Source organism: Nomascus leucogenys, chromosome 6, assembly GCF_006542625.1.
Source record: "Nomascus leucogenys isolate Asia chromosome 6, Asia_NLE_v1, whole genome shotgun sequence".
Classification (NCBI taxonomy): domain Eukaryota; kingdom Metazoa; phylum Chordata; class Mammalia; order Primates; family Hylobatidae; genus Nomascus; species Nomascus leucogenys.
The window spans coordinates 91,658,337-91,685,062 of record NC_044386.1 but is presented as its reverse complement, the minus strand read 5'-3'; the positions used below and the strand labels follow the sequence as shown (position 1 = coordinate 91,685,062).

Genomic DNA, 26,726 nt, shown 5'->3' with positions numbered 1-26,726 from the left:
TGGCTCACTGCAGCCTCTGCCTCCCAGGTTCAAGCGATTCTCGTGCATCAGCCTCCTGAGTAACTGGAATTATGGGCACGTGCCACCATGTCCATCTAATTCATGTATTTTTAGTAGAGATGGGGTTTCACTATATTGGCCAGGCTGGTCTTGAACTCATGACCTCAGATGTTCGCTTGCCTTGGCCTCCTAAAGTGCTGGGGTTAGAGGTGTGAGCCACCGCGTGTGGGCCTGTGGTAAATTGTTGAAGGACTCAGAGGCCCTGGTCAATTCCAAAATGACGCAGGCGACTTCCATCCCCCTCCTCCCAACCATTTTCAGCCCAAAGCATCTTCGCAGGGAATGGATGGCTGCGCGGAGGTGGGCTATGGCTCTGCGGAGGGTCTTTGCAGGTGTGATTTTCTCTAGAAGGAAATGTCTCGTCGTGGACCCAGACTGCCCCCCGGTGGTTTCAGGTGCAGAAGTGACACTGTAAGCCAGAGGCTGGGGCAGTAATGCATCGCAGCCATTTTAGGTGAGGATTTCCTTGGCCGTTATTTGTTAAGTTCTTTGGCTGGGCCCTGGGCTGGGGGTACAATGGACAGGTTCCAGGCATTTTTTTCAGAAAGCTTCCAGTGTAGTGGATACAGAAACTTTGGGAAGGCAGGGCTGAGAAGGATCTGAGTAAAACTCGGTCCTTCAACACCATCCTTCAGCCCCTGGGTCATGTTCCTTCGAGGTCCTGGTGGGAGGTAGACCAGCCTAGCCTGTGCCGTTCCTGTAAGGACAGGGTAGGCATTTTCTACCAACAGAATTCTTGGAATTTTCACAGCCCAGCCTAGCCAAGTCCAGGGCTATAGCCCAGATACACAAGTTAAGGTCCCAGCACTGGCACCCACCACAGGAGCCCCCTTACCTCTATTACCCAGAAGCTTGTAGGAGGGGTGGTCCCAAGACAAGGACCCTGCAGAGGTGCGACCCTGCTTCCCTCCTGGTCATAACTTTCATGTTACTATTGCTTGGGATAATGTTAAATAAAAATAGCAGACACTGAGTTTTAAGTCTCAAGTGGATGAAGGCAGAGCTCGTGATACACTTGAGTTAAAGCAGTAAGGTTCTGTCATTTTCTATTCCTGTTGTAAACATTTTCTTTAATGTTATTATTTTTACCACTAAATTAACGTGGCCTGGTCACGACTTTCATTGGTAAAGTGTGCTGTTGCTCACCCTCCACCGTTGCTCCTTTGGTCCATTGATTATGAGAGCATTTACCTGAAGGTCGTCAGACCTCGAATGCCGACAGGTCAGAGGCAGTGGCCTGCAGTTACCACCCAGTCTGTTCCAATGCACAGAATCGCTGTTTCCCCAACTCATCTCCCTTCACCTAGGCTGTAAATTGAGAGTCCGACCCCTGAGCGGAACACAGGCCATCTTGTGTGCTGTGCACCACCAGGGGGCGGAGAAGTTCCCAGACTGACTTCCTGGCTCCAGTCATCCTAGGAAAAGAGTTCTCCACTCACTCCCCACCCCCACCCCTTCCCATTCCAGGAGTCTGTTAAGGAGGCAAAGCAGGCCTAACGGGTATCAAAGCAAAGGAGTGAATGGAGACTGGGAGAATCTTCAACCTCCCCTCTCCTTGGTAGGAGCTGAGGCTGCATGCCAGGTGCCTTCCCTTCTAGGAATCTAATAAAGCTATGTCACTGGTGTTTTCAGGTACATCTCAAAGGATTGCCATAGGGACAGGATATCAGGATGTGGGAGCACAGGTGCCACCACAGCACTAGTGATGGAGAGTCATTGCCCCTAGACTTCTGGGACAGTGAGACTGTGAGGAAAGCTGAAATGATACTGGGAAAGGGTGAAAGAAAGTATGTAGGTAGAATTTATTTAGTATTAATGTAGGTACACATACCTTATGGAACATTCCTAGCACTCTAAAATCTAGATTTGTATAGTTTCTGTCAATATCTTTTGTAAGCTTAATCAATACAGGGCATGACAAGTATGTGTCACATACTTTTTTTTCCACGAAGAAAAAAAAATAAGTAGGAATTGGGTGCTTTGTTTATCAAAATTTGTATTTCCTTTATAAATAAATAAACTTTGAAATAAAGGTTGAAAATTAGTATCTTTTCTAGCCCAGCCACCATTGTTTTTAAAAATCCTCTTTGAAGCAGGTGTGTGTGTGTGTGTGTGTGTGTGTGTGTGTGTGACGTTTTTCCACAACATTTTTAAAAATCGAAATGTCGGCCAGGCACAGTGGCTCAAGCCTGTAATCCCAGCACTTTGGGAGGCCGAGGAGGGCGGATCACGAGGTCAGCAGATCAAGACCATACTGGCTAACATGGTGAAACCCCGTCTCTACTAAAAATACAAAAAATTAGCCGAGCGTAGTGGTGGGCACCTGTAATCCCAGCTACTCTGGAGGCTGAGGCAGGAGAATGGCGTGAACTCGCAGAGCTTGCGGTGAGCCGAGATGGTGCCATTGCACTCCAGCCTGGGCGACAGAGCGAGACTCCGTCTCAAAAAAAAAAAAAAAAAAAAATCGAAATGTCAGAGTCAAGTGCAGTGGCTCATCCCTCTAATCCCAGCACTTTGGGAGGCCGATGTGGGAGGATTGCCTGAGCTTAGGAGTTAAAGACCATCCTGGGCAACATGGTAAGACCTGATTTCTACTAAAAATTTAAAAGATTAGCTGAGAATGGTGGTGTGTGGTTGTAGTCCCAGCAACTCAGGAGGCTGAGAAAGAAGGATCACTTCAGCCTGGAAGATTGAGGCTGCAATGAGTCATGATCACACCACTGCACTCCAGCCTCAGCAACAGGGTGAGACCATGTTTCAAAAAAAAGAAAAAAATTTAAATGTCCAGGAACCTTGCTTTTTTCACAGTAATTACTGTACTCTAACCACACCCATGTTTAGTCTAAACTACCCCAGTAAATACTCCTATTTTTTAGTGATTTCAAATGTTTCAAACAACAGAAAAGTCTAGAAAATAGTAAACCGTGTAACCACTCAGCTTTGTTGCATCTCAATAGTCATATTTGCTTCAGATTTGCTTTTTTAAAACAAAAAAAGATGAAACATTATTAATATCCCCCTTCCCAATGCTATTTTTCCAGAATTTCTTTTTAATCTCATTTCCTCTGGAGAATCTGATACTTAGCTGTGATTTTTTTCATCATTGTTAATAAATTCTTTATGGCTCACTCTTTATAGCAAATTAGAAAGAGATGTTTTGGAAGCCACTCAAAAAAGGGAGTGTGTGTGGGAAAGGAGGAAGAGCAGCTGGCAGGCAGACACAGATGGGAAGGGGTGCCATGCTCGCTGGTGTGCTGCAGAGTGTGTGAGTGAGAGCGTGTGTCTGGATGTCTGGATGATCTATTATGAAAGAGGGTATTTGAACATAGGAACTCAGAGAGAACTGCTGGTGTTTATCTAGACTCACATGAGTCAGAAATCTGAATGAAGATAGATGTGGAGATCCAGCTAGGAGAACAAAAGTGCTTCGTCATTTTTATGTGCTTGCTGTGTCAGGCACTTTTTTTTTTTTTCTTTTCTTTTTGAGATGGAGTCTTGCTCTTGTCACCGAGGCTGGAGTGCAGTGGCGCAGTCTGGGCTCACTGCAACCTCCACCTCCCTAGTTCAAGCAATTCTCCTGCCTCAGCCTCCCAAATAGCTGGGACCACAGGCATGTGCCACCACACCTGGCTAAAATTTTTGTATTTTTAGTAGAGATGGGGTTTTACCATGTTGGCCAGGCTGGTCTCAAACTCCTGACCTCAGGTGATCTGCCCACCTTGGCCTCCCAAAGTGCTGGGATTACAGGCTGAGCCACCATGCCCTACCTGTCAGGCACTATTATAAGCACTTTACTGGATGTTAATATATTTAATCCTCATCCCAACCAATGTGGTGTCAATATTATCCTCATTTGACAGATAAGGAAACAAACATAGGAAGGTTAAGTGACATCTATATGGTTACACAGCTATGCTGAGTCCGGATTTGCACTGGGGAGTTGCAGGGGATATGACTCCTAGCTCAGCTACCTAACTCTAGCCCCTACTGCAGTCAGCCACTGTCCTGGGCTGCGCCACGTCAGACATCTTCCTCCTCTCGGACACCAAATACAGACATACAGATAAAGCTGGCAACTCAGCTATTTCTGGGCTCGAATTCATTTCTTCTCATATGTTTAAACAAATAAAATTAAAACCTCTCAGTCCTGCTTTTATTAGTCAAGCTGCCTGAAACAATTGCAAGTTTGTCTATTTCACCACTTTCCATTCAGGCCTCATGACCCCACGGTTGGGCTGTAATCCTCATAAGGGCCGCTTCCACTAAGGCCAACAATAACCTACATGTTGCCAAATCAAGGGACATTGCTCAATAATAAGGAAAAAATTACTTGACCTTTTCGCATATTTTTGAGATTTTGATCCCTCCCTCTTTGAAATTCTTTCTTCACAGGCTTTTGTGACACCATTCTTTCCTGAGTTTCTCAATGTCTGTCACTGACTCCTTCAGTAAACTCCCAGCCCATAACCAAGGTTTTGTCTCCTTTCTTTTTTTTTTTTTCTTGTTTGAGACGGAGTCTCGCTGTCTCGCTCTATTGCCCAGGCCCTAGTGCAGTGGTGCAATCTCAGCTCACTTCAACCTCCGTCCCCCAGGCTCAAGCGATTCTCCTGCCTCAGCCTCCTGGGTAGCTGGGACTACAGGTGTGCACCACCACACTCGGCTAATTTTTTTACATTTTTGTAGAGACAGGATTTCGCCATGTTGGCCAGGCTGGTCTTGAACTCCTGAACTCAGGTGATCCACACACCTCAGCCTCCCAAAGTGCTGGGATTACAGGCATGAGCCACAGCACCTTGCCTTTCCTCTTATACTTTCTTCTTAGTGATCTCATTTAGACAGTCTTAGTGTACAGTCTTACACCTGGACAGCCATAGATAGGTAGGTAGGTAAGTAGGTAGATTAGATGATAGGTAGATAGATAGATAGATAGATAGATAGATAGATAGATAGATAATAGATGATAGATAGATAGATGATAGATAGATAGATAGATAGATAGATAGATAGATAGATAGATGATGGACCGACAGACATATATATAATATATGTATGTGTATTTCCTCTGGGCTCCAAGCTCAGATAGCCAACATCATATCATCTGAACGTCCATTACATACTTAAAGCTCATGTCCCAGGCAGAATTCATCTTTTCATAGCTCCCCACTCTATTCCTCCTGTATGACTCTTCTGCTGGTCATTAGAGCCAAAGTCTGGGAATCATCTTTAACTCCTTCCTTCCTATCATAATTGTCACCACAACATCCCTACTCTGTATAAATAACTCTTTAGATTCATGTGCTCCTCTCTATCTACACTGCCACCATCTTTATTTAGGATCCTAATGAATGCATCTGCCTCAATTCTTCCAGTCATCTTTTTAAACTGCAAGTCAGATTACGTGTTTCCTGCTTTGCCCCATTGTCCAATTCACTCAGAAGTATATGCTAGTCTTCCTCTTCAAGATGATGCCTTTGACCACTCCATAATCATTTTCTGACACTCTACCTATATTAGTTACAAGGAAATAGCTCAAACTGGATTATGCAAAAAAAGGTAAAATATTGTGTCATGTTATACATCTCCACATAACACATTCAAAATTCTGACTATGTTAGCCTAGATAAACATCAACAGAAGTACAGAATTATATGATCCTAGGGATAACTCTATTAAAAGACCTAAGGACTTTGTGGAGAAAATTACTAAATTTTGGAAAGACACAGGAGATAGAGATGTAGAGATAGAACATGTTCATGAAAGAAGACTCAATATTCATAAGGATTTTAAATTTATCTGCAGGTTCAATGTGGTTCCTATTAAAATTCAGTTTTTATTTTGGAACTTGAAGCTGATTTTAAAGTAAGTGCAAATCTTTTTTGGGGTGGGGGAAACTTGAAGCTGATTTTAAAGTAAGTGCAAGAATTCCTAAGAATAATGAAAAAGTCAATTTTTAAGAAGCAAAAAATAAGCTGGGCGCAGTGGCTCATGCCTGTAATCCCAGCACTTCGGAAGGCCGAAGTGGGCAGATCACTTGAGGCCAGGAGTTCGAGACCAACTTGGCCAACATGGCGAAACCCTTTCTCTACTAAAAATACAAAAATTAGCCAGGCGTGGTGGCACATGCCTGTAATCCCAGCTACTCAGGAGGCTGAGGCAGGAGAATTGCTTGAACCCGGGAGGCGGAGGTTGCAGTGCACCAAGATTGCACCACTGCACTCTGGCTTGGGAGACAGAGCGAGACTCCATCTCAAAAAAAAAAAAAAAGAAGAAGAAGAAAAACATGTACAACAGTACAACATGGAATAGAGTTGATATCCAGCCAGTATACACTTTTGAGTGATCTCATTTACACTCAGATGTATCTTCAGTTACCCTTATATGAGGTCACAGACTCACGCCTGTATTTCCAGCACTTTGGGAGGCCAAGGCAGTAGGATCACTACAGCCTGAGTTCAGGGCTGCAGTGATCTATGATTGCAGCATTGCACTGGAGCCTGGCCAACAGAGTGAGACCCTATCCCTTAAAAATTAAAATATAAAAATAAGTCATTATAAAAGTGTAATTATCAAGATAGTTGGTATTGGTGCAGAAATAGACAAAAAGCCCCATAAAGCAGACTGCAGAACCCAAAAAGAAGCTTATTCATATACAGAAACCTGAAAATATACAGAGGTTATGTAACAAATTGGGAGACTTCAGGTTCTTATAGGAACATGGTAGAAACCTGGTTTTTAATCTTCCAACTTCTGTAAAAACCATACAGAGCAACAAGGTGAATTTAAAAACAAAAAGGCACAAACTAGTGAAACAAGAAAGAACCTAAAGACTCCAAACTACCTGAATTTAATGCTAATCGCTGGTTCAGGAAAATTCACTTTATTCAAATTTTCTTACATTTATTCAAATATGAGTAAAAATACTACAGATATACATACAAGAAAAAGATAAAAACCATTTCAAAAATTAAGGCAGGCCAGGTGCGGTGGCTCACGCCTGTAAACCCAGCACTTTGGGAGGCCAAGGTGGGTGGATCACCTGAGGTCAGGAGTTTGAGACCAGCCTGGCCAACATAGTGAAACCCCATCTCTACTAAATACACAAAAATTAGGTGGGCATGGTGGTGCACGCCTGTAATCCCAACTACTCGGGAGGCTGAGGCAAGAGAATCACTTGAACTCGGGAGGCGGAGGTTGCAGTGAGCCAAGATGCACCACTGCACTCCAGCCTGGGCAACAGAGTGAGACTCTGTCTCAAAAAGTAAAAAATATAGGCTGGACGCGGTGGCTCACGCCTGTAATCCCAGCACTTTGGGAGGCCGAGGCAGGCGGATCACTAGGTCAGGAGACTATCCCGGCTAACAAGATGAAACCCCGTCTCTACTAGAAATACAAAAATTAGCTGGTTGTGGTGGCAGGCGCCTGTAGTCCCAGCTCCTCGGGAGGCTGAGGCAGGAGAATGGCATGAACCTGGAAGGCGGAGCTTGAAGTGAGCTGAGATTGCACCACTGCACTCCAGCCTGGGCAACAGAGTGAGACTCCATCTCAAAAAAAAAAAAAAAAAATATATATATATATATATGAAGGCTACTTTCTCATGGTGGTAGACTAGGTAATTTGGAACAATCTTACCACTGGAGACAATTAGAAAAGCTTGAAGGCATTGGAATAGTAAAATATTATGAAACATTACTTGGATGAGATGTAAGAAAGACTAAAACCTTGAACAGTAAGCCTAGCATTTGGGGGCATGTCTCTTCTGGGTGCAATTGCCAATTCCAAATAAGGCTGATAAAATGCTCTGAAGCACTTTTGACAACCTCACAGGGTTGGGGATTAAAAGTTGTAGTCCATTCCTTGTAATTCCAGGAGGCAGGAAAAAATAAGTAAATAAAATGAGAAAGTTTTAATCCAGGGCCCACAAAAAGGACCCTGGAAAACTCTCCACTTTTTGGGTTCAGACCTCAAAAGACCAAACTCTACAAGATAAATTGAAAACAGGCCATTCATTGCTCAGAAACTGCTCAGATTTGAATCATCTCAATCACTAAAATTAGTTTGATTATCTCAGATTGCTAGAGCCCCTAGATGCCTTCCAGAAACAAATGTATATCCATTCTGTAGAAGGAAAACGTACCCCTAGACCTCCAATTATTTCTAAAAATATTTTTCAAACACAATGCCTATCATATAATCAGAAATAACCAGGCACATGAAGAGAATAATAAGGGAGTAATAACAATCAAGAATTTTACAAAATTAATGACAGGCAACAAACCACAGATCCAAGAGTCTCAGCTAGCACCAAGCAGGATAAATGCCAAGTAATAATCTATATCTATACATTATTATATTCAAACTGCAGAAAATCAAAGACAAAATTTTGAAAGGAGCCAGAGAAAAATAACACCTGCCTATGGGGAACAAGGATAAGGATTACATTGGCCTTCTCTTCAGAAAACATGCAAGCAAGAAGAGAGTGAAGTGAAATATGTAACAAAGAAAAAAGGGGGGATAAACCCACCAGCCTAGAATTCTGTTTCTAGCAAAATTATCCATCAGAAGTGAAGAAGAAATAGATTTTCTCAGACAAAGAAGACTTGAGAAAATTTATCACCAGTAGATCTGCCTTGCAAGAAAATTAAAGAGGTTCTTTAAAGAGAGAGAAAATGATCTAGGGGCTATATGAAAAAAACTTGGGGCTATAGGAAGAAAGGAGGAACATTAGAGAAGGAGTAAATGAAGACAAAATAAAACATTTTATTTTTCTTAATCTGAAGTGATGTAACAAATAGCAGTTTGTTCAAAATAATAATACCAGCAATGTATTCAGTGATTACCTTACGAATAAGTGAAATACATGACAGCAATGTTATAAAGAATGAGGCTGGGCGTGGTGGCTTATGCCTATAATCCCAGCACTTTGGGAGGCTGAGGTGGGCAGATCATAAGGTCAGGAGTTCAAAACCAGCCTGGCCAACATGGTGAAACCCCATCTCTACTAAAAATACAAAAATTATCTGGACATGGTGGCATGCGCCTGTAATCCCGGCTACTTGGGAGGCTGAGGCAGGAGAATCACTTGAACCCAGGAAGCAGAGGTTGCAGTGAGCCGAAATCACACCATTGCACTCCAGCCTGGGTGACCTCTGTCAAAAACAAAAAAAAAGTAAAGAATGGGAGAGAGGAATTGGTAATCTTAATGCTTTCGAAGAACAAGATGGGGAGGATTGCTTGAGGCCAAGAGTTCAAGACTGGCCTGGGCAACATAGCAAGACCAGTATTCTCTACGGAAAATAAAAATTAGCCTAGCTACTCAAGAGGCTGAGACAGGAGGATTGCTTGAGCCTGGGAGGTAAGGCTGCAGTGAGCTGTGATTGCACCACTGCGCTTTAGCCTGGGTGACAGAGAAAGACCCTGTCTCGAAAGAAAAAAGAATGAAAGAGAGAGAAAGAAAACAAGAGAAAAGAAGACTTGGATTATTTATAAATGTATATTGTGAAATTTAGGGCAGCAACTAAAAATTTTTTTAAAGAGAAGGATTGAGTACAGTGGCTCACACCTGTAATCCCAGCACTTTGGGAAGCCAAGACAGGAGGATCACTTGAATCCAGGAGTTTGAGAGCAACCAGGACAAATAGTGAGACCCCGTCTCTATAAAAAAGATTTTGAAAATTAGCCAGGCATAGTGGTGCAGGCTTGTAGTCCCAGCTACTTAAGAGGCTAAGGCGGGAGAATCGCTTGAGCCTGGGAGGTTGAGGCTGCAGTGAGCTGTGATTGTGCCACTGTACTCCAGCCTGAGGGACAGAGTGAGACCCTATGCCCCCAAAAAAGTATAACTGCTATATTAAGAGAAAAGAGAAAATGGAATTATATTAAATGATTAGTTAAAACTGAAGAAGACAAAAAAAGAAAGAAAAAAGAAATAGCAAGGGCAACTTTATCAATGGTCTAAATACATGAATTTTTTAAAAAGGGCCAGGCACAGTGGCTTGTGCCTGTAATTCCAGCACTTTGGGAGGTCGAGGTGGGCAGACTGCTTGAGCCCGGGAGTTCAAGACCAGCCTGGGCAACATGACAAAACCGCATCTCTATAAAAAGTACAAAAAGCCGGTGTGGTGGTGTGTGCATGTAGTCCCAGCTACTCTGGAGGCTGAGGCAGAGGCTGAGGCAGAGGCAGGAAGATCACCTGACCCCAGGAGGTCAAGGCTGCAGTGAGTTGTGATTGTGCCTGGGTGACAGAGAGACCCTGACTCTAATAATAATAATAATTTAAAAACAAGACCTAACTTGTGTTGTCTATAAGAAATCAACTTTAAATATAGACACAGATGGGTTAAAAGTAAAGGGATAGAGAAAGATGCATCATGCTAACACTAATCAAAAGAAGGCTGGAGGCTGGGCATGGTGGCCCAGCACTTTGGGAGGTCGAGGCGGGAGGATCACTTAAGGCCAGGAGTTTGAGACTAGCCTGGGCAATATAATGAGACCCCCCATCTCTATGAAAGAAAAAAGAAAGCTGTGTTAGTTTCAGGTGGAGTCAGCCTCAGAGCAAGGAAAATTATGAAAGATAAAGAGGGCCAGGTGCGATGGTTCATGCCTGTAACCCCTGCACTTTGGGAGGCCGAGGCAGGAGGATCACTTGAGACCAGCCTGGGCAACATGGTGAAATGCCATCTCTACAAAAAATACAAAAGTTAGCCAGGCGAGGTGGTATGTGCCTGTAGTCCCAGCTACTCAGAAGGGTGAGGCGAGAGCGTCACTTGAGCCTGTGAGTTTGAGGCTGCAGTGAGCCATGATTGCAACAACACTGCACTTCAGCCTTGGTGACGGAGCAAGACCCTGTCTCAAAAAAAAAAAAAAAAGAAAGAAAAAAAGGATAAAGAGAGGGCCATTACACAATGATAAAGAGATCAGTTCTTCAAGAAGATATAATCCTTTATGGGTTGCCCTAGTATCAAAATACATAAGAGAGAAAAAAAAATTGATAGAACTGCAAAAAGAAATAAACAAATCTGCTATTATAGTTGGAGTTTTTGACAGCCCTATATTAGGAGTTAACAGATCCAGGAGGAAGATTGGTAGTGACACAGTTGAAGTGAACAGCAACATGAGTCAACTTGGTCTATATATTCATTTCAAGTTCACATGGAATATTCACCAAGATAGACCACATTTTTGGGCATAAAACACTCCTTAACATATTTAAAGAGCTTGAAATCATACATTGTATGCCCCCAAATCACAAAAAAATTAAACAGAATTCAATAACAGAAATATAGCTAGAAAATACACAAATATTTAAAGATTAACCAATACACTTCTTTTCTTTTCTTTCTTTTTTTTTTTTTTTTTTTTTTTTTTTGGAGATGGAGTCTCACTCTGTCGCCCAGGCTGGAGTGCAGTGGTGCAATCTCAGCTCACTGCAACCTCCGCCTCCCAGGTTCAAGCGATTCTCCTGCCTCAGCCTCCGGAGTAGCTTATTAACCAATACACTTCTGAATAATACATAGGCCAAAGAAAAAGACTCAAAACCAGCCTGGGAAACATAGTGATACCCCATTTCTAAAAAAATAAATAATAATAATAAATTAGCTGGGTGTGGCACACACTTGTGGTCCCAGCTACTCGGGAGGCTGAGGTGGGAGGATCACTTGAGCCCAGGCAGTCAAGGCTGCAGTGAGCTATTGTGATGGTTAATATCAAGTGTCAATTTGATTGGATTGAAGGATGCAAAGTATTGTTCCTCCGTATGTCTGTGAGGATGTTGCCAAAGGAGATTAACAAGTCAGACCCATCCTCAATCCAGTGGTCACAATCTAATCAGCTGCCAGTGCAGCTGGAATAAAGCAGGCAGAAGAACGTGGAAGGACAGACTGGCTGAGTCTTCTGGTCTTCATCTTTCTCCTGTGCTGGATGCTTCCTGCCTTCAGACATCGGACTCCAAGTTCTTCAGCCTTGGACTCTTGGACTTAAGTGATTTGCCAGGGACCCTATGGCCTTTGGCCACAGACTGAAGGCTGCACTGTCAGCTTCCCTCTTTTGAGGTTTTGGGACTCAGACTGGCTTCTTGCTCCTTAGCTTGCAGACGGCCTATTGTAGGACTTCACCTTGTGATCATTTGAGTCGATACTCCTTAATAAACTCCCTTTCGTATGTACATCTGTCCTGTTAGTCCTGGCCTTCTAGAGAACCCTGACTAATACAGCTATGATCATGCCACTGCACTCCAGCCTGGGTGACAGAGTGAGACCCCACCTCAAAAAAGAAAAAGACACAAGAAATTTTGAAAATATTTTAAACTAAATGAAAACGAAAAATACAACATCAAAATTTGTGAGATGTAGTAAAAGCAATGCTACAAGAGAAACCTGTAGCATTGAATGTATATATTCCAAAGGGAGAAAGATATAAAATCAATAATCGGCTTCCACTTCTGGAAACTAGACATAGAAAATTAAATTTCAAATAAGGAGAGAAAAGAAATAATAAAAATTAGCCACCCTGGCCTACATAGAGAGACCCTGTCTCTACAAAAAAATAAAAAAAACTTACGCAGGTGTGGTGGTACATGCTTGTAAATCCTAGCTTCTCAGGAGACTGAGGCAAGAGGATCAATTGAGCCCAGGAGGTGGAGGCTGCAGTGAGCCATGATTGCACCACTGCACTTTCGCCTGCGTGACAGATTTGTGGGCATAGAATTCTTCATAATATTCCTTTATTATCCTTCTTTTTTTTTTTTTTGAAATGGAGTCACTACCTCTGTTGCCCAGGCTGGAGTACAGTGGCACGATCTCGGCTCACTGAACCTCTGCCTCCCAGGTTCAAGCGATTCTCCTCAGCTTCCCGAGTAGCTGGGATTACAGGCACCTGTCACCATGCCCCACTAATTTTTTTTTTTTTTTGAGATGGAGTCTCGCTCTGTTGCCCAGGCTGGAGTCCAGTGGCACTACCTCAGCTCACCGCAAGCTCCGCCTCCCGGGTTCATGCCATTCTTCTGCCTCAGCCTCCCAAGTAGCTGGGACTAAAGGCGCCCGCCACCACATCTGGCTAATTTTTTTTGTATTTTTAGTAGAGATGGGGTTTCACCGTGTTAGCCAGGATGGTCCCGATCTCCTGACCTCGTGATCCGCCCACCTCAGCCTCCCAAAGTGCTGGGATTACAGGCGTGAGCCACCGCTGCCGGCCTAATTTTTGTACTTTTAGTAGAGATGGGGTTTCTCCGTGTTGGCCAGGCTGATCTCAAACGCCTGACCTAAAGTGATCTGGCTGCTTCGGCCTCCCAAAGTGGTGAGATTACAGGCATGAGCCACTACACCCAGCCTGCATTATTATCTTGTTGATGCTCATGGAATCAATAGTGATGGCCTATCTCTATTTGTTGTTGTTGTTGTTGTTTTGTTTTGAGACTGGGGCTCATTCTGTCCAGGCTGGAGTGTAGTGGCACAATCACGGCTCACTGCCGCCTTGACCGACCCAGACTCAGATGATCCTCCCACCGAAGCCTCCCAAGTAGCTGGCACTACAGGCATGTGCCACCAAGCCCAGCCAATTTTTATATTTTGTAGAGACAGGGTTTCCCCGTGTTGCCCAGGCTGGTCTTGAACTCCTGGACTCCAGCAATTGCCTGCCTCAGCCTCCCAAAGTGCTGGGGTTACAGGAGTGAGCCCCATCTCTAATGTTTGACATTAATAATTTGTGTCTTATTTTTTTCTTTGTAAGCCTGGCTAGAGGTTTGTTAATTTTATTATCTTTTCAAAGAATCATCTTTTGACTTTGTTTTTTTTTCTCTCTATTTTCTGTTTTCAATTTCATTGATTTCTGTTCTAATTTTTAAAGTTCTGGAGATATTGGAGTGGTCTGAACTTTATGAGATCTTGAGACTAACAAATCAACACTTCCTTCCAGGACAAAGCCCAAATAGAGGAGAAACTGCTGGCAGTAGAATCCAAATAGAACTTAGTAGAGATAATAAAGGCAAAAAAAAAGAGAGAAGGTCCAGATAGAAGTAGGTGGGGTAGTAGAGGATGCCTGTCTCGGGAGTCAAAGATCATATTTGTATCACCTATTTTAAGGTAAAGAAAACTCTAAAGCTTGAAGCTAGAAAAGCTATTCTTGGCCGGGCGCGGTGGCTTATGCCTGTAATCCCAGCACATTGGGAAGCCGAAGCAGGCAGATCACTTAAGGTCAGGAGTTCGAGACCAGCCTGGCCAACATGGTTAAAAAAAGAAAAATTAGCTGAGTGTGGTGGCGGGCACCTGTAATCCCAGCTACTCGGCAGGCTGAGGCAGGAGAATCTCTGGAACCTGGGAGATGGAGGTTACAGTGAGCCGAGATCGTGCCACTGCACTCCAGCCTAGGTGACAGAGTGAGACTCCATCACACAAAAAAGAAAAAGGCTATTCTTCCTATTGCTTTTTCTAAACAGAAAAACTCATTGCCCTTAAAAATGAGCAATTAACAGCCAGGCGCGGTGGCTCAAGCCTGTAATCCCAGCACTTTGGGAGGCCGAGGCGGGCGGATCACGAGGTCAGGAGATCGAGACCATCCTGGCTAACACGGTGAAACCCTGTCTCTACTAAAAATACAAAAAATTAGCCAGGCGTGTTGGCAGGCGCCTGTAGTCCCAGCTACTCGGGAGGCTGAGGCAGGAGAATGGCGTGAACCCGGAAGGTGGAGCGTGCAGTGAGCCGAGATCGCGCCACTGCACTCCAGCCTGGGGGACAGAGAAAGACTCCATCTCGGAAAAAAAAAAAAAAAAAATAAGCAATTAGGCCAGGCATGGTGGCTCACCCCTGTAATCCCAGCACTTCCAGAGGCCGAGACAGGTAGATCACCTGAGGTCAGGAGTTCAAGACCAGCTTGGCCAGCATGGCAAAATCCCGTCTCCACTAAAAATACAAAATTAGCTAGGTGTAGTGGCGTGCGCCTGTAATCCCAGCCACTTGGGAGGCTGAGGCAGGAGAATCGCTTGAACCTGGGAGGCGGAGGTTGCAGTGAGCCGAGATCATGCCACTGCATTCCAGCCTGGGCAACAAGAGCGAAACTCCATCTAAAAAAAAAACAGCAATTAAAACTACTCAATTGAAGTCTTTTATGAAGTACATAAAAGAGGAAGATAGGGAATAATACCATAATGTCCCTGTTGACAATGAAATTATGACAGAAAGATTTACCCTTAAAACAAAAGAAAACCATTAAGAAAAGGCACTATGAAAAATCAATATAAGAATTAGAAAAATTCAAAAATGTGATGATTGGAAAAAAATAAGATGTTTAAAAGTGAGGTTACAGAACTCAGGAGGGAATTAGAATAAATGAAAAGTTATTTCAGAAATAAAGTCTATTCTAGAAGGTTCACAAGCAAAAATGACAGTGCATAATACCTTCGGACAAATAGAAGATTCAATGGAGGTGATCTGCCCTCTTTGACCTCCCAAAATATTGGGATTACAGGTGTGAGCCACCACACCTGGCCATGGAGGATCTTTAAAAAAAAATTTTTAAAGAAGAAAGAGATAAAAAAGGATTTGGGAGAAATTGATTAAAAAAAAACAAAACAAACAAAAAAACAAGATAGGCAGAAGATCTAACATATGTATGATAGGATTTCCTGAAGAGGAAAGGGAAAGCAACAGAACAGAACATGCACTAAAACTATACTTTCATACCTTTTTTTTTTTTTTTGAGAGGGAGACTTGTTCTGTTGCCCAGGCTGGAGGGCAGTGGTGTAATCTTGACTCACTGCAACCTCTGCCTTCCAGGTACAAGTGATTCTCCTGCATCAGCCTCCCAAGTAGCTGGGATTACAGGTGCCCACCACCACACCTGGCTGATTTTTGTATTTTTAGTGGAGACGGGGTTTCACCATATTGGCAAAGCTGTTCTTGAACTTCTGACCTCAAGTGATCCACCCACCTCAGCCTCCCAAAGTACTGGGATTACAGGCGAAAGCCACCATGCCCGGCCTAACAGGTTTTTTTTGTTTTCTGTTTTTTGTTTTTCTGAAATAAAAAGGCTTCAAACTACAGGTTGAATAGACACACATGTACCTGGGGTGAACAAACCTGGAATGGCCAACACCTGAAGAGATAATGACACATTCAGTGCCAGTGCTGGGGCCATGTTATGCAAATGAACCAAAGATGACCTTTGTATATTGGCCCTATGTTGTTTACTTTTTCAGAGCAGGCTGGGACCCATTAGCTCGAAAGCCCATTGGCACCAAACTCAAATTTTTACATATCCAACTATTTTAAATTTAGCCCAAATAGAATGGCCTTCACCATTGTTCTGATTTAGGCTGAGACAACTAGACCTTTATAATCCTGTATTAATCAGTCATTGGATTTGGGCTGCCGTGGGAAGGGGCATGACCTTGAGGCAAACTCTGAAGGGGACAGCACTCCCCTAAACTATAACAACACATTCTTCACTGAAGAGTTGGGGGAAGGGAGGTCTTGACCATCACACCACAATGGCAGCACATCACACCACATGGGAGAACGAAAATAACTGGGGAAACAATGATCGACAATCCTCTAGAATTGAGGGAAGACATAAATGTGCAGATTTAGAAAGCACAAGAAATTTTAAGCAACTAAACACATCCCTGTAAAAGTGAAGATTGCCAGAAGAAATCAAAAGATCTTAAGAGCAGTCAGGGAAACACCAACTACCTGCAAATTGACTGCCAGTTGATGTCTCGTAAGCAAAAATGGAAACCAAAGTATGGTGAAATAAAAACTTCAAAGTGAAGTAAGAGAAAATAATTATATATTTACTAAGTTATTATTCAAGAAGTGATTCGAAATAAAGAATTTCCAGATAAGCAAAGCAGAGCTTATCACCAACAGTCTCTTGACTAAAGGAACTTCTAAGGCACTAATTCTTAACCTTGCTTCCACACACATTGGATTCAACAACGGAGCTTTAAAACATGCTGATGCCTGAGTCCCACCCCAACAATTCTGATTCAACTAGTCTAGGCTGTGGATGTATCAAGGCCCCTTCTCCCACCTGCTATCAGGGTGTCATCAGAGAATGTCAAATGAGGAGCTAGGACTTGTATACCCACCCAGCATTAACAGATACACCTCTTATGGGTTCAGTGGAGACCACATGGGACTCCTCTCCCTTCTTGATAGAGCAGTATCATAGGAGTCTCTAGCTGGAAACTTCCACTCCTGCCCAGCAGTGAGGCCACCTTCCCTTTCATTTGAGGTGGTTTCAGCAGAGATCTAGTAGGAAACCTTAACTTCCACCCTTATCTCACAATAACCAAGGCAGTGTCCTTGTTTCCTCACTAGTTGGGGGTCAAAGGAGGCCTGCTAAACATGTTTAAATTAGATATAGCATTTAAATAAGATCCAGAATCTCATAATAAAATACCCAAAATGTTCAGGAATCAATTGAAAATCTCTCATTATACTAAGAATTTAGAAGATCTCAACTTTAATGAGAAAAGAATCAATAGGCACCAATACTGAGATGACACACATACCAGAATTATCTGTCAATTTTTAAGCAGCCATCATGAAATGCATCATAAGCACTTTCAAACACACTTGAAACAAATGGAAAAATAGAAAGTCTTAGAAAAAAATAGAAAATATAAATGAAGACCACATGGAAATTTGTTTTTTTCAGATGGAGTCTTGCTCTGTTGCCCAGATGGGAGTACAGTGGTATGATCCTGGCTCGTTGCAACCTCCACCCCCCGGTTCAAGTGATTCTCCTGCCTCAGTCTCCCAAGTAGCTGGGACTACAGCCACATGCTGCCACACCCGGCTAATTTTTATATTTTTAATAGAGACAAGGTTTCACCATGTTGGCCAGGCTGGTCTCAAACTCCTGATCTCACGTGATCTGCCTGCCTCAGCCTCCCAAAGTGCTGGGATTACAGGTGTGAGCCACCACACCTAGCCCACAAGGAAATTTTAGAATTAAAAAATACAACCGAAATGATAAACTCAATGGATTCAGTGTCAGAATAGAGATGATAGAGGAAAGCATCAGTGAACTTGAAGATAGAACAATAGAACTTACCCAATCTGAACAACAGAGAGAAAACAGACTTAAAAGAAAATAGATAGAATCTGACTCCCTAACCCCTTTAGCCATGGCAGGCACCTTTTGGACTAGGCTGCCACTGCTTGGGCAGAGTAAAAGGTGCCAGGAGGAGCATGGGGGTGGAAGTCCTATCAGCCAAGAAATAGAAGTTTACCTCAGAGCTGCAAAAAAAAAAAAAAAGAAAGAAAGAAAATAGAATCTCAGGGACTTATAGGATTATAACAAAAGATCTAACACTCCTATCATGGAGAGAGAGGAGAGAGGAGACGGGCTTAAAAAGTACTTGAAGAAATAATGGCTGAAAACTGTTCAAATTTAACAAAAGACATAAATCTCCAGATTAAAGAAACAAAGTAAGCCCCAAACAGGATAAAGCCAAAGAAATCCATATCAGGACACATAATAATCAAACTTCTGAAAGTTAAAGATAAACATAGAATTCAGAAAGAGACGACAATCTCTTATGTATAAGAGAAAAACAGGATCTCTCATCAGATACTACAAAGGCCAGAAAGAAGTGGCACATTTTTCAAGAGCTGAAAGAAAAGAACTGTCAAACCAAAATTCAATATCCAGCAAAAGTATCCTTCAGAAATGGAGGGGAGATCAAGACATTCTCAGATGAAGGAACACTTAGAGAATCTGTCACCAACATAACTACCCTAAACGAATGGCTAAAGGAAGTTCTTAAAATGTAAAGGAAATGATAAAAGAAGGAATCTTGGACTATCAGAAAGGAAGAAAAAACAACTGAAAGAAGGAAAATGTGGGTAAATGCCATAGACTTAAATGCTTCTGGAGTTTTTTATAAATGGTGATTGGATATCATTGTCTAAAGTGGTTCTGAAATATATAGAGGAAGTACTTAAGATAATTATAAATGGAGGAGGATAAAGGGACTTAATAGTAGGTAAGGTTTCTACACTTCAGTCAAACTGGCAAAATGTCAATACCAGTAGACTGTGATAAGCTATGTATGTATAGAATAAGAAACACTTTATCCGCAAGAGCACAGGAAAAACAAAACAGCAATGAACCAGGTGTAGTGGCTCATGCCTGTAATAATAGCTACTTGGGAGGCTAAGGTAGAAGGATTGCTTGAGGCCAGAAGTTTGAGACCATTCTGGGCAACATAGCAAGACCCCATCTCTAAAAACAAGAAGAAAGATAAAGCAAACAGAAATGAAGAACAGAGGCAACAAAAAGAAAACAAAAAATTAAGTGACAGACTTAAGCCCTAACATACCAATAATTACATTAAATGTAAATGTTAATTAAATGTAAATGTAAATTACAGGCTCACATCTGTAATACCAATAATTACATTAAATGTAAATGGTCTAAATATGTCAACTAAGACAAAGACTTTAAAAAAATGACCCAATTATATGCTGTCTAAAATAAACTCACTTAAATACAACTATATAGGTAGCTTGAAAGTAAAAGGATAGAAAAAGGTATACTTTGCAAAGATTAATCAAAAGAAAACATAAATGGCTATATTAATATTCAAAGTAGCTCTCCACGCCAAAAGCTTACCAAGAACAGAGTGACATTGCATGATAATAAAAGTATCAATTCACCAAGGCATCACAGTTTTTTTTTTTTTTTGAGACGGAGTCTCTCTCTGTCACCCAGGCTGGAGTGCAGTGGCGCAATCTCGGCTCACTGCAAGCTCCGCCTCCCGGGTTCACGCCATTCTCCTGCCTCAGCCTCTCCGAGTAGCTGGGACTACAGGCGCCCGCCACCATGCCCGGCTAATTTTTTTTTTTTTTGTATTTTTAGTAGAGACGGGGTTTCACCATGGTCTCGATCTCCTGACCTCATGATCCGCCCGCCTCGGCCTCCCAAAGTGCTGGGATTACAAGCGTGAGCCACCGCACCTGGCCAGCATCACAGTTTTTAATGTTTATGCCCCAAAAGACAGCTACAGAATATGTGAGGCAAAAACTAATGGAACTGAAAGGAGAAATAGACAAATCCACAATTACAATCGAAGACTTCAACACCTTTCTCTCAACAATTGATAAAACAACTAGACAAAATCAGCAAGCATATAAGGCCAGGCACAGTGGCTCTCACTTGTAATCCCAGCACTTTGGGAGGCTGAGGTGGGCAGATCACTTGAGGTCAGGAGGTCAAGACCAGCCTGGCCAACATGGTGAAACCGCTTCTCTACTAAAAATGCAAGGCTGAGCGCAGTGGCTCACACCTTTAATCCCAGCACTTTGGGAGGCCAAGGGGAGCGGATCACTTGAGGTCAGGAGTTTGAGACCAGCCTGGCCAACATGGTGAAACCCTATCTCTACTAAAAATACAAAAAAAATAGCTGAATGTGGTGGCGGGCTCCTGTAGTCCCAGCTACTTGGGAGGCTGAGGTAAGAGAATTGCTTGAACTCAGGAGGCGGAGGTTGCAGTGAGCTGAGATAGTGCCACTGCACTGCAGCCTGGACAACAGAGCAAGACTCCGTCTCAAGAAAAAAAAAAAGTAGCTGGGTGTGGGGGTGCATGCCTATAGTCCCAGCTACTCAGGAGGCTGAGGCAAGAGAATCACTTGAACCTGGGAGGCGGAGGTTGCAGTGAGCCGAGATTGCACCACTGCACTCCAGCCTGGGCGACAGAGTGATACTCAGTCTCAACAACAACAACAAAACTTCAGCAAGCGTGTAGAAGAACTCAGTAACACCATTAACTAACAGAATGTAATCAGCATTTATAGAACACTCCACTCAAGAACAGCAGAATACACATTCTTTTCAAACATCAACAAAATATTTACCAAGATAGACCATATTCTGAGGGTAGCAAAACAAACCTCAAATGCAAAAGAATTGAGGCCAGGCTCAGTGGCTCACACCTGTAATCCCAGCACTTTGGGAGGCTGAGGCAGGTGGATCACCTGAGGTCAGGAGTTGGAGACCAGACTGGACTACATGGTGAAACCCCATCTCTACTAAAAATACAAAAATTAGCCGGGCATGGTGGCAGGTGCCTGCAATCCCAGCTACTCAGGAGGCTGAGGCAGGAGAATTGCTTGAACCCGGGAAGCAGAGGTTGCAGTGAGCTGAGATCGTGCCACTGCACTCCAGCCTGGGTGACAAAAGTGAGACTCCATCTCAAAAAAAAAAAAAAATTGAAATTATACACAGTGTGTTCTGACCACAATGGACTCAAACTAGAAATCAATAACAAAAATAATAGGCAAATTCTCTCTCTCAAAGTGTTTGGAGAAACACTTAGAGACTGAACAATACATTTATAAATAATATATGGATCAAAGAGGAAGCCTCAGGGAAATTTTTTACTGTATTTTTCTTTTTCTGCAGAGAACTTTGTTCTGATTTTTAAATTGTTTTTACTACTTTTGGGGTGAAAATTTTAAAAAATACATAGGACTGGGCCGGGCACAGTGGCTCACACCTGTAATCTCAGCACTTTGGGAGGCCTAGGCAAGTGGATCATGAGGTCAGGAAATCGAGACCATCCTGGCTAACATGGTGAAATGCCATCTCTACTAAAAATACAAAAAAATTAGCTGGGCTTGGTGGCGGGTGCCTGTAGTCCCAGCTACTCAGGAGGCTGAGGCAGGAGAACGGCGTGAACCTGGGAGGCGAAGCTTGCAGTGAGCTGAGATCAGGCCACTGCACTCCAACCTGGGCGACAGAGCAAGACTCCGTCTCAAAAAAAAAAAAAAATTACATAGGACTGAATGAAATTGAAATGTTCCAGTAACCCATTTCATGGTCAACTTATTACAAGGAGTCACTTTCTATTAAAGGAGAAAAATAATTTATTTTATTTATTTATTCATTTAGTAAAAATGGGGCTTTGCCATGTTGGCCAGGCTCGTCTCAAACTCCTGGTCTCAAGCAATCCACCCACCTCGGCTTCCTTAAGTGCTGGGATTATTGGTGTGAGCCACTGCATCCCGCCAGAAAAATAATTTTTGAAAATCATAATTTGCTGCTGCATTTTTTTTGAGATGGAGTCTCACTCTGTCACCCAGGCTGGAGTTTAGTGACACGATCTCGGCTCATTGCAACCTCCACCTCCTGGGTTCAAGCAATTCTCCTGCCTCAGCCTCCAGAGTAGCAGGAGCCTGCCACCATGCCTGGCTAATTTTTGTATTTTTAGTAGAGACGGGATATTGTCATGTTGGCCAGGCTGGTCTCAAACTCCTGACCTCAAGTGATCTGCCCGCCTTGGCCTCCCAAAGGGCTGGGATTACAGGTGTGAGTCACCACGCTCAGCCAGAAAAATAAATAATTTAAAAATCATGATTTGCTTCTGAATTGAATATTGTTTTAAGAACTTTTTGATGATTCCAGTTGCTACTGCTGGTCTCGAGCAGTTTCTTAGAATAGTCAATGGACACAAGTTATGTTAAAATCTCTATTAGGCCAGGTGCAGTGGCACACTCCTGTAATCCCAGCACTCTGAGGCACCAAGGTGGGTGGATCACTTGAGCTCAGGAGTTCTAGACAAGCCTGGGCAGAATGGTGAAACCCCCATCTCTACAAAAAAAAAAGAAAGAAAAAAAAGAAAAAAAATTATTCGGGCATGGTAGCCTGCACCTGTCATCCCAGCTACTCGGGAGGCTTAGATGGGAGGATAGCTTGAACCCAGGAGGTTGAGGCTGCAGTGATCTTAGATCGCACCACTGCACTCCAGCCTGGGTGACAGAATGATAACCTATCAAAAAAAAAAAGGAAATCTCTATTAAAATAATTAGCAATTTTACTGAAAGAGGCATGAAAAATATATTATGGAATAAATATATAACTTATGAAGTATGTATCTTTGTCCAAACATTGTATTACTACTTTGTGCAAACATCACTGGTCCATCAAGACAATACCTAGACATGTGCAAGAGTAATAAAATTCCATCAGCTCTGATATTTTGCCAACTTGCAGTCATATAAAAAGCGTAGCTGTACATATGTCTTTCATTTTCGTAATTCTGAACCTGTATTTGTGAAAATAAGAGGGGAACATATTTAAGAAATTGTAATTTGATTTGTATCTTTTAAATATTCAGACACACAGTATGTCGATTTCCATTTCTTCTTTTGCGCTGGGCCCAACAAATGTTGGGGTGGGCCTGGCCCTAAACTCCTCGACCCTCAGAACCTCAGCTTCCTTTTCCGGAAAAAGAGAACACTTCTGAGTTCACAGAACGGGGATGAACCGGGCACCTGGTGCATAATGGGTTCTGAGTAAATACGGCTAAGTTCCCTCACTCTCATAAGGAAGAATCCGTGTTCAAGGAGTCTTTAAGGGTTTTTTTATTTTATTCTTTCTTTCTTTTTAAGGCTGCAAGGGAGACGAACGTGTCTGAGGCTCAGGGGTAAGAAAGTGGTTCAAGACACCGAAGACAGAGATGTGTGATGGGGCGGGGTGGGATTGGCTCCGAGGGACTGGCTCGATAGTGGGAATGGAGAAGAGGAATCCCCATCCACCCCCGCAGGAAACGCTCCAGCGTTTGGAGGTGTGTGTGCCAGCGTGTGCCTATGTGTGTCTGTGTGTGCGGTGAGGATTAGCTCCAACTCCGGCAGACACCATCACGCATGACGAAGCTGCTTCCCCTCACGCGGCCCAAGGCGCACACGCGCTATCCACGGCCACGCCCGCACACACTCGACACACACACAGGGCATTCGAGGGTCCGGTTGCCATGGCGAGCAGGAGCGCGTGAGCCCAGCCGCCCCTCCCGCCCCCGGCGAGCCCAGTCAACTCCCACTCTGATTGGCCGCTGCTTCCTCATTATGCAAATCATTTGCGTAGACTCGGCGGCCAGCTGCCTGACGTCACCAAGCACGGGGGCTGGGGCTCGGGGCTCGGCTCTGGGAGAGCTCGGGCGGGAGCCCAGAGAGAGCCGCACGGGGACCTCAAGCCAGACCCCAGCGTCCCGCCGCCACCTCGGCCCGGGCCCGCCCCGCCTCGGCCCCGCCCCTTTCCTGCCCGCCCCACCCCCTCTACGCCCCTCCACCCGGACCCCGCCCCCTGGGCAGCCCCCCGCCCTCTCCGCCCGGGCCCCGCCCCCTCCCCCTGGCCCTCGCCTCCGGTCCAGGGAGGGGACGGCGGGACAGGCGGGACCGGTGGGACCGGCGGGAGGGCGGACAGGGCGGGGACATGGCCGCGGCGCCGGGAGGGTCAGCGCAGCCCGCCGGCCCCGGCCCGCGCCTGGGTTTCAGCACCGCGGACAGCGGCGTCGGCATGAGCGGGCTAAACCCCGGTCCCGCCGTACCCATGAAGGACCACGACGCCATCAAGCTCTTCGTGGGGCAGATCCCGCGGGGCTTGGACGAGCAGGACCTCAAGCCGCTGTTCGAGGAGTTCGGCCGCATCTACGAGCTGACGGTGCTGAAGGACCGGCTCACCGGCCTCCACAAAGGTGCGCGGGGTCAGCCCAGCCCAGCCCAGCCCCAATCCGATTAGAGCGTGGCCCGACCCCAGCCCAGCCCCAGCCCTAACCCTGCCGAGAGCCAGTCCAGCACCAGTCCAATATCAGCCCCACCTCAGCCCATCCCCCTTCCCAGATCACAGAATTTTCTCTTTGACGTCCTCCCTCTGATTATCACTGTGGTCCCCTAACATGTTCTCCACTCTAACCTCCAAATTCCTGGCCTCCACCTCTCACATCCCAGCAGTCCTTGCCTTTCAGCTGGACCTTTCCACCACCTCTCCCATCAGACCTAAAATTCTGGAATTTGAAAACTTATTCCACCTTCTAGATCTCGAATACCCTCAATTTCCCAAACCCTGAACCCAAGCATTCCTGAATCCTCCATCTGGTAGCACCTCACTCAGGCCTAACCACCCACATGCATATCTTGGACTTGCACCCCTCCTTCTGGGCTCCTAGTCCAGCCATCCCCCTCAAGAGCCTTCTTTTGACTCAGACTGCCAACCTGAAACACCGCAGACCCAAACCCTCCCCTTTTTCAGAACCCAGACCTGTCTAACACAAAATCCAATTCAGTTCCCAGGAGGCTCTCAGTTCCAAATACCCCCCCTCATGTTCAACAACAGCCCCAATCTCTCCTGCCCTTCCCCAGAATCCCAATGCACTCTACCTCTTCTGATTTCAGTTCAGAACCCTGACCTCAGCTGGGAACTCCTGCCACCCTGTGTCCCTTTCTTCTTGGATTTCTCTCAGCTAAATCCACACTTCTTTCCTTCTCTAATCCCCTCACTCCTGTGCCTCTTCTTTGCTCCTCCCCAATCCTCTTTATGGCCTCTTTCTTTCCCTCCCTCACAGGCTGGTCCCAGTCCAGACCCATTCTCAGGGTGAGTCAGGCTGAAGAGACAGAAGGAGATCTTCTCCCTGCCCTTTCTAGAGAGATACAGGCACCACGGTCCTTTCGGCCACACCCCTTTCTTCCTGTAGAGAGAGAGAGGAGGCTTGTTTACAAGCAGAAAAGTCTGTCCAGGCAGAGCTGGAGTAAGAGAGCCAGAGTCACATGTCATACATGGGCAGGAGAAGGGGAGATGATTTGAGAAGAAACACTCTTATCTCCTCCCCGCCACCACCACCACCATGCTGTGGTTTCACGTTTTTGCTGGTAAAGAGTCACCAACTATCCTCCATGGTCTTCCTAAGAGAGGAGTGGTGGGCCTTGGGTAACAGCTAAAGGTACATTCCTAAGGACTGAGAGCTGGAATCAGACTGCCACCTCTTCAACTGGGAGGCCTTGTAGGGTTCCTTGGCACACTAATGTAGGCACTTCGAGAAAATGCCAATAGAAGGGCTAGGACCATCTGGCTAGGAGTACAGCTTCCACCCTTTGGGGTAGGGTTGTGTTAATGGGTGTATGAAAGGACAATACCACACCATCTAGAGTCCTTCTATTGCACTCTCACTACCTGCCTGTCTGTCCATCCCTCTATAGCAACTCATTTTCTTATTTTTAGACATTGATTTCAGTATGTAAGTACAAACCCAATCTTTGTAGGCCATCTGTACAAAGGGAAGTGTATAGAATACCCTTAAATCTCACTCTTCTCACTATCAGAGTCTCTGAACTGTTCCCTCATCCTCTCTCTTTTCATTTAGCTCTAATTCTGCCTGTTATTTTCATTCATCTGTCTCTCAAACCATGCTTCTCTGTCTTTTCTTCCCTTCATTCTTCCACCCTCTATCCTGGCTAGTCCACATGGGGCTTCTTTAGGCAGAAACTGGGCCCCTGAGCCTTTCAGACAGGCAACGCTGCCCGGTTTGGACGTCAAGTGATAAGGGTTTGTGGCAAAACACAGAGCAGGGATGTAAGTGGAATCAGGTGTTTGGTGATTTATTTCCAAACTAAATCACAACTGTCCAAGGCAAGTGTTGCCTTCCAAGATGATTGTGGAGGGTCTCCAAGTCAACATCTTCCTCATCCTCTCCCCAGCAACAGTGACTCATTTTCCTTTTGATGGCTAGGTACCCAGGCAGGCAGCCACAGTGCTTTGAAAACAACCCCAGCTTGGGAGTTAAGACATTCCAAATCCTGCCCTGCCACTGACCCACTCTCTGGGCTTCAGTTTCCCTGTTGATATGATAAGAGTTTTGCTCAGTTCTCTAAGTTCCCTTTAACTCAATGAATGTCCGACAAT

The 26,726-nt window shown here is 44.4% G+C and overlaps 2 protein-coding genes across 10 annotated transcripts in view; both read left to right on the top strand.

The window, feature by feature from the left end:
• Positions 1 to 23,787, top strand: part of HEXA (hexosaminidase subunit alpha) — a 56,684-nt gene extending 32,897 nt beyond the window's left edge. The window contains exons 14-15 of the mRNA XM_030814701.1: positions 23,444 to 23,478; positions 23,599 to 23,787. Coding sequence (XP_030670561.1) covers positions 23,444 to 23,478; positions 23,599 to 23,702 — 139 coding nt within the window. The 3' untranslated portion in view covers positions 23,703 to 23,787. The remainder of the gene's footprint in view (positions 1 to 23,443; positions 23,479 to 23,598) is intronic.
• A 199-nt stretch (positions 23,788 to 23,986) lies between these two features.
• CELF6 (CUGBP Elav-like family member 6) overlaps positions 23,987 to 26,726 on the top strand; it is a 34,991-nt gene continuing 32,251 nt past the window's right edge. For 8 of the 9 annotated variants that reach the window (XM_030814708.1, XM_012507481.2, XM_030814709.1 and 5 more), the window contains exon 1: positions 24,199 to 24,525. In XM_030814708.1, coding sequence (XP_030670568.1) covers positions 24,264 to 24,525 — 262 coding nt within the window. In that variant the 5' untranslated portion in view covers positions 24,199 to 24,263. Of the gene's footprint in view, positions 24,526 to 26,726 lie in introns of all 9 variants that reach the window. The other variant, XM_003267176.2, reaches the window with a different exon arrangement.